The following is a 7892-nucleotide window of genomic DNA, read 5'->3' as shown; positions in this document are numbered from 1 at the left end:
GCTCTGTTGTCTGCTTCTGGCATATTCATGTTCTGTGCATTGCTGAAACGGCGGACGCAATTGTCCGTTATGTGCTCTTCGTCCGCGGCGTCATATCACGAAGTATGTCGTGAAATACTCAACCTGAACCAGCCGAGCCTGTCAAAATAAAACATCAGTAAAAAGATAAACAGACCTGCTGATGTGGCTGCTTCCCAAATCTTTGGTATCAGACTCGAAAAGTTTCTGGCGATCCGCATGGACAGCTGATAGTTTTCTCCCGCTTATTCATCCCAGCCCAGAGCATCCTCGTTTTGCTGCACAACGTTTAGGTCCCTTTGGCTTTTGGTGGTCTTCTGCGTTTAAACGGCCTTCTTATTCCTATCCCGGTCGTTGCATATATTCTTCTTCCGTTCATACGGTTTCGCGCACGGTGGCAACAGCTTCGCTCGCTGGTACCGCCCCACTGCGATGACTTAGACCGTATTGAAGCTGCGCCGGCTGCTACTCAGCGTCGTTCTCCTCTCTTCTGTTAGATACGGTCGGTTATGTGTAAGGAAAAAGCGAAAGTCGCACTAGCGGTAGTGCGACCCCTGGGCAAACTCTGCGATGCCCAGCCAGTTAACCCTCAAAAGTTAGACGGAAGATAGTGAGTGCTCGCTAGTACTACTAGCGTACCTCGTTGTATTGCTCTTTGTGATGGCTTCATCAGTACCTCAGTTTTAAATAGGTAAATCTGTATTTAAATACCCATCATTAGTTATTGGTAGTTGCGGTTGCACGGTTACAAAGCCGGGCTGAACTCTACTCGTAAACCCAATCTGCTTCCCAGCGCACAAACCTACCCTGGCCGTACCTCGCCTCGCCTCTCGTTAGACTGCCGACCTCCCGGTCGCTGTATCAATTGGCAGAACGCCAGCAACACATCCCCTTCTCAGTGGTTGAATGCAAAATGACACTTGCCTACCACTCAATTCTTGCTGCGCGTGGCTGGCTGGGATGGTGCGCTTGACGGTCTTCGTACCTGCTGTAGACCTCCAAGTCGCTCTATCGCACTATCATCGCACTCAGACCGCAGTATTAGACAATAATGCAGACCATGTCCTCTGGTTCCATCCTCCAGTCCGCTAAAACGCTCCTCGCAAACCATATTCCAACGTTCCTGCTATTTTTTCCTGAGCTTACCGGCTTTTATTTACAACTCTACTAGCTCCTCCCCGGAACTACACTACTTAATACCTTCTTCAGCCCATTTCTACTTTGCTTCCTCCCTCTCCCTGTACATTTTCTTCTTTTTTTTCTCTTTGCCTCCTCCTGTTCATATCCCCCGCACCACGATATCAAGATGACTGTCATGTTACGGCAACCTCGTACAAACTTCGTGCGAACAGTAGCATGCATCCTCATCACCTTCTGCATTGCCTGCACTGTCATCTCCTCAACAAGGCAGCCCGCCTTTGCCTCGGGTCTGCACTCTGCTGCCAGTGCCAAATCTAATGACTTTTCTTCTCGCTTCATTCCGGCTTCGGCAAAACTCGCACTGCCCAAGCTAGGATCGCTCAGCGGTCAGCAAACCCTCGGAAGATCAAGCTACGACTACAAGCACTTCCTCCGCACTATGCTCGCTTCTTTCAGCAGTAAATCTGCCAGTGAAAAGGGACGCGTCAATGTACTTTCCAACGTCGCCGGTCTCAAGGGGGACGCCTCGCAAATGCTTTTCCGTCAGTCAGCTCCGACATTTAGCCACCAGGCCCCTAGACGCTTCCGCGCAAACGTCCTGCCGTACCCGCGAGGTGCTGTGCATCCTTATATTGGCTTTTCGCAGCAGAGTCCCGCTCCGGATCCACATGGCATCATTGCTGATAGATATACTATTAATTACTGTGACATGGATTGGGTCATGTCTGATTTGGCTGCTGGTCGCCAAGTATTGCAATGCCGCCACGCACCGATCCGTTTACAGCTTCCGGCCTTTGGGCCGGCCTCTGCTGGAGCATGCGTGTCGCACAAGAATATGCCTCAGGCATTGGGACATATTGAGCCTCGGGTCTTTTTCTCTGGCAAAGGTGAGCCATTGCTCATGTTTGGTTCCTCGTCAAAGGACAATTGCGTGTCGCAGTACATCGTTGATCTGCGTGCACTTATCCCGGATCTAGCGTCTAAGATGAAACTCGATGGCACTGCTTCGCCTATTCGTTTTCTTCTACCTACTCTTCTTCCACGTCCGGCGACCAAGCATGAGCTTGAGCAGGACTATCTTGTACTCTTCGGGGTTGATGATCAAATGTACGTTCAACAGAGCCTTGAGCCTCGTGCAATCACAACCTTCGACAGTGGCGCATCAACCCCTGCTCCTGTTGATATTCCTGCTGCCCTTCCGCAGTGCATCTCCTCTCTTCACCAGAGCTCTGCGAGTTCTGATCCGGCCGTTGATCAACTTACATCAGTGCAGCAGGCCACAAACGCACTTCGTCTTACTCTTTGTGAATACCCTTGCAATCCATCGATTGAAAACACAGTTTTGATCTCGGTCATGCACGTCAAGCACAATGAGGGGGATAACGAGCACTATAAGCGTCACCTCGTCGTTATGGCACCCGCTGCTCCATTCGAGATCCTCGCCCGCAGTTCCCCGCTCGAGTTCTCCGGCATCGCCGAGCACGACCTGGTTTTCACTAACCAAATCGCATGGGACCACATGCATTTCCGTTCGCATTCTACCTCGTCAACGACCGTGGCTCCGCCCCGTGCGGACTATGCCAGTGCCAAGCGCAGTGCGCCGCCTTTGAGGAATTTGTTGGCAAATGATTTTAATCATGGATGGCTCGACGATACCGTCATGATTTTGCTGTCTATTAATGATCGCGAGAACGCGGTTTTGCACGCCAAAGCTTCGGATCTGCTGAAGAATATGGAGGCTTGCTAATAGAATTGTGCTTTAATTATTTTTCTTATGTTGTTGGAGTTTATGCGAGGTTTATTGTGTTGCGTTTTTTTTTTCTTGCTTGTATTTGTATTATAAAATATTGCTTTTATTTTTTGTTCGTTTTTTTCATTTTTCTTAATTTTCTGCATGGCTTATTTATTATATCCTTTTTTATTTTTTTTATTACCAGTTTTTGGGACTTGTACGATAACATTAATATTTTATCTTTCTTTAATTGGTTGGGAGAAAATCATATACTGCATCTGTTTTTCTGCATAGATTATGTGACGAAAAGGCAAGATTATTTTTAATTTTTCTAATATTATTTTTATTTGAATAGTTACAAATACCATGATGTATGATTAACAACCAAACACATTAAAGCCATCGTCAACGCAAATCCTTAGCTCAAATGAAGCAGGGCATCTGGCATCAAAATAAAAGCGGCTCTGCGTCAGCGGAAAATAGATAGGAAAAAGCCGAGTACTAAAAGATCACTTACATATAATGATATCACAAAAGCGGCTGCTAAGAGTAGCCGATGTGGTAACGGATGTGAGAGAAAGGATCAGCTGTAGCTGAACAGTTTTACGTTGCTCTCTCTCCTTGGCTACAGAGGCTCGGTTTCATTCTATCTCCTGATAAAGAAAATAAATGGCTAAGCATTGACTTTGTATACATACCATCACTCTATAATATGGATCTGCTAGTGAATGGTCTCTAAAAAAATCTGATACGCAAATTCAAATGACCTAACTCCTTTTGTTTCTTTTTATTTTTGGTTCCTACTTTTTTCGTCATTCTGGATTCTTTTTTCGTAGCATCTATTAAGCGCGCAAGAGTCTTGGCACAGACAGCCAATCTCAAACCCCGCGCTGCGAACAGACTGCAGGACTCATCTGGTATTGGCAGACAGATGAGCATTATGACACTGCTTGCATATAGAGAGACCGCCAACACAGGCGGTCAGATTCTTGGTGCATCTCGTGACCGCGCCGGTTTCGACGGCCAACGAGTCAGGAACGACAGCATACATCATTTAGCACTATTAAACGCAAACAATGGGCATGCAAGATCAAGCTCGATGGACTCGATGGACCCTACTAATGGCAATGCACTGTCGCAGTTTTAGGAGTCGGCTGAGATGTCTGCTGCTACTACTGATAATGATGAGGATGATCTTTGTGCTGAGGGACTCCTACCTCCCTCATATCGCGAAGTTGTATGAAGTAAATGACATGCTTTAACATGTAGAAGTAAGCAACCACAATTACAATATTGAATAATTGGAAGAAACGTCTGCGGATTCTACTTTTTGACGTTCTAATACATCCAAGGAACTGTTTCGTAACATTAATAAGCATTAGTCAACTTCATAGAATCAAAACATCGTCTCTGCACACTTGACTCAAATATATCGTACATCCTCAATCCCGCATCAACCCAATCATCTATTCGCCAACTCATTGAGCTCATCTAGGGAGATAAACAACTCGGCCTGATCTGGGAGTCCATCTGTCTCATCCGATGCCTACACATCAAGTCAGTATGTACGTATGAATACTATATCTATTGTCAGCTGAACCTTTTGTAAATCATTCAAAGATTTCGAGATAGTGCTGAATAATTCCGAGATTTCTTTTTCTTGGCTTTCTACTGTTTTCAGTAGCTGTTTGTTCGCGGACTGGACCTAATTCATTCAAGTTATCAGCCTATGCCAATAAAAGACGCAATCTGATTGATCTCTACCTACCGCTCGAATCCGTCCTTCTAAAGACTCTGTCTCCTTTAAATTCGTCGGTCCTAAGTGCGCCTTCACAATATCCTCCGGGGTCAGACTTTCAACATAAACTTGCCTGCCATACCCAGAGTCTGCATCCTCCACATTGTCGTCTGCTCGCTGCTTGCGGTCTCGCGCTTCTAAAACAAGCTGATCAAGCTCTGATAGTTTTGAAGCTACATCTCGTTCTTCTAAAATCGCGTAAAACTCGCGCTATGTAATCGTCAGCTTTGTCTTAACATATTCATTATCAATAAACACATCTTTCGCTGATAATGAGCAAATCGACTGGCTTTTTTTTCGAACATACCGATGAACTCGAATCCCAAAATCGCATAGCTTGATTCAACGCCTCTCGTAAACCAGCAGAGCCATTCTCAGCAACATACGGATAGCATTGTGCTAGTTTCTCAAAAGTCAGTGCTCCTGTTGTAGCTTGCATCGATCGCTGAAATATTTCAACAAGCCGTTGATGCCGTATACTATCTGATCCTGTAGTAGCAGCTTTACCGGGGTTGGTGGGTAGAGAAGCAGAGGTTTGATCATCCATATCTTTAGACATGCTGCTCGCGACTGAAGATGGAGGGGACGTTATGTGCGGTGTAAGGTGTTTGTTGTGGGTTTTGAGTTTGGAGACGCGGCATAGAGATCATGTGCGGCGTCAACGCGTCTATTCACACTCGAAACTATATCCGGCTAAGGATGATATATGGTAAGATTATTTTTGATGTTCAACGATTTCAAATCAGGGTTTTCAATCCTGAAATGTCCTTGAAAAACATTAATCTTTGCATATGTGCCATATCTTTTATAATAAGGAAATGCTAACTATTAAATAATATATACGACGTGCGAGTCGCGCCCTCACCGTAGTTCGTACTTATTACCTTATATATAAAATTTCTCCACAATCAATTGTGGAACTGCTCTCAATGTAATCTAGGGCTACTCTTACTCTTTAAGCTATTGAGAGCAATAAAAACTTAGCATTCGAGCTTCACCTAAGATCTACAATGTGCCCACAACAACGGTCCGTAATCGACGCGACGGTCGTACGGCTCGACGCAGTACAAGGCCAGATGCCATAAATTTTACAAAATAAAAAGAGCTTATTATTACATAATTGGTACTTGAGCTCGTACGCGATCGGTTTTTCATTAGCTGCGTAATGCTGAAGCAATAGACAACCATCTACTACCTGTACGCGACGGGCTACCTGTCGGCAAGATGTGGGTACAAAACTTTGTCAAGCGCCAGCCAGAGCTCCGTGTATGTTAGTCCGGCACATACTATTATTAAAGGACTAAACGCGAGGATCTAGAGCTTATTGATAATTAAGAGCTAAGCTAGTTCACACTGGAAAGCGAGAATGGGTAACCCAAGGCATTAACGCACTTGGTTGGGCGATTCCGTCAATCATCAACCTCGTCGCTCAATAGCATCTCGTCAACTGGACTAAAAAGGGCGTGCTTTTGATTGACTGGTGTATAGCAACAACTGACAACGGCTGGACTACCAGAAAGGCTTGTTAAGCTTGGATCGAGCACTTTGGTCATCATACAGCAGCCCGTACGAAGTCTACATGGTATAGCGGTTGCGGCGGGACTGGTTGTAACGTACGAACATACCAGAATACCATGGAAGAATCTTATATATCTAGATGAATATAACTATAATAGATATTCAATTTTGTGGTGGTCTGATTAAAGATTATGTTATTTATTGCCGCTAAAGTGCGTGTCTGGCTTATCTTGTCGTATTCGTTAATATACATACAATAATTCTGAGCAGCATAGAAACATCTCAAACACTATATACAATTCATCAAGCATCTCGATTGCAATTGGTAGCAAGTTTCCGCTTTATCACACCCAATGGAATATCTTCCTCCTTGTCTTCTTCTGCCACCGTAGAGGAATACACCTCTGCTTCGGTATCAACTCCAAAATCTTCTAGTCGCTCGCCCTCCCATGACTGCCATTTGTCCTTTCGCCAGTACTCCTCCGCAGAGGATCCTTCATCCGGTCCCGAATCTGAGCTATCCCAGCCGTATTGTTGATCGTGTTGATCGCCGCTACTTGTAGCACGCGACATACGTTCGTCGAAGAATGGTGTTTGTGTTGAAATATGTCTTTCCATAACGATTGCTCTAGCAGAACTTGTTGATGGAGCCTGTGACAGGTCAGAATAATTATGTACTGGAATCTCATCAGGATCTGCGGGCGGCCATGGCATATCGAGATCAGCCTCCTCAATCATCCGAAAGTGCATCCCGTCGCCATCAGGCTCTGAAAAGGGGTTAAACCAACTTAGAAACGGGCCAAGGCACTCCCGTAAATTATCTAATGGACTTCCAAGATCGTATGGAAATTCACCTGTATCTGATGGTAATCTCCCTTTTCGAATCTGGCCCTCGACTCGCTCTCTTTCCCAAGACTCAATCATCGTAGTATTCACACAAAGACTCCATAGCGTTCTGATTAATAAAAGAACAAGAGAAAACCAAACCAGCAAAGTCAACGGAGTCATCACTAATGTGGCTGTCAGCTCAGCTACAGTTATCATAGAATCTAGCATCGGTCGATGCCTCGACGCCCAAAGGTCTGCTATTCTCCCACAAAGCGTAATTAACAATGATGAAAGCCCCCACACTGCACACGCCAAGAACCTCATAAAATGAGGTAAATTTCTATGACCGACGCAGTTATTGGTCCATGGACAGTGATGATCCATTCTAAGCACACATGTCTTGCACATACGGCAATGATGCGCTCTGGGCGGCTTCACAGCATTGCATTTCTTACAGAAAGTCGATAGTTTTGCCAGGCCTTCGTCCGGATGGAAATCTGGTCGAGGAGGCGAACCTGGAGGCACAAATATTGCAAGGACATACGTTATCCAGATCATGACCATTCGAAAACGATGCCATAGCAGCTGAGTTTCATTAAGACGATATCTGAGTACAAAATAGTCTCCTGCGTGACCCAGAACCGTAATTAGCAGTGATGGTACAAGGATTCCTAAAAAACGCCATTCAAGTTGCTTCACCATTTCTCAGATTTTCCTAGCGTATCCGCTATAATTTATTAGAATAAATACCCATGAAGTTATCGTAAATAAAAAGCTACATTGAAGTAAGCAGACGAAGTCAGGGGGAGTGGTCATCAACCTTGAGCCGCACGCTTGAAATCCGAAAGCAAATTCCTG

The 7892-nt window shown here is 45.1% G+C and overlaps 3 protein-coding genes across 3 annotated transcripts; 1 reads left to right on the top strand and 2 right to left on the bottom strand.

Annotated features, from left to right (window-relative positions):
- Window positions 1-1867: 1867 nt before the first annotated feature.
- V2V93DRAFT_391701 (uncharacterized protein) lies at window positions 1868-2905 on the top strand (the record flags this gene model as incomplete). Its single annotated transcript, XM_066912449.1, has 1 exon — window positions 1868-2905. One exon carries the CDS (start codon window positions 1868-1870, stop codon window positions 2903-2905), a length of 1038 nt encoding a protein of 345 aa, XP_066764877.1.
- Window positions 2906-4352: 1447 nt separating this feature from the next.
- On the bottom strand, window positions 4353-5235 carry V2V93DRAFT_325421 (Nnf1-domain-containing protein; the record flags this gene model as incomplete). Its single annotated transcript, XM_066907501.1, has 4 exons — window positions 4353-4436; window positions 4491-4595; window positions 4659-4898; window positions 4996-5235. 4 exons carry the CDS (start codon window positions 5233-5235, stop codon window positions 4353-4355), a joined length of 669 nt encoding a protein of 222 aa, XP_066764876.1.
- A 1153-nt stretch (window positions 5236-6388) lies between these two features.
- On the bottom strand, window positions 6389-7802 carry V2V93DRAFT_371486 (DHHC palmitoyltransferase-domain-containing protein). The gene is made up of 2 exons (XM_066910518.1): window positions 7734-7802; window positions 6389-7660 (listed from the first exon to the last, which is right to left on the bottom strand). The coding sequence occupies exon 2, from the start codon at window positions 7596-7598 to the stop codon at window positions 6510-6512; it is 1089 nt and encodes a 362-aa protein (XP_066764875.1). The 5' UTR covers window positions 7599-7660; window positions 7734-7802; the 3' UTR covers window positions 6389-6509.
- Window positions 7803-7892: the final 90 nt, after the last annotated feature.

This window comes from Kockiozyma suomiensis, assembly GCF_038497685.1.
Source record: "Kockiozyma suomiensis strain NRRL Y-17356 unplaced genomic scaffold V2V93scaffold_9, whole genome shotgun sequence".
Classification (NCBI taxonomy): Eukaryota; Fungi; Ascomycota; class Lipomycetes; order Lipomycetales; family Lipomycetaceae; genus Kockiozyma; species Kockiozyma suomiensis.
Note: the sequence above shows the minus strand (reverse complement) of the source record. Positions and strands in the feature narration are given on the sequence as shown.

Coding starts and splice junctions, on each gene's coding strand:
- V2V93DRAFT_371486 (XM_066910518.1), bottom strand. CDS start 7,598: ATGGTCATGATCTGGATAACGTATGTCCTTGCAATATTTGTGCCTCCA.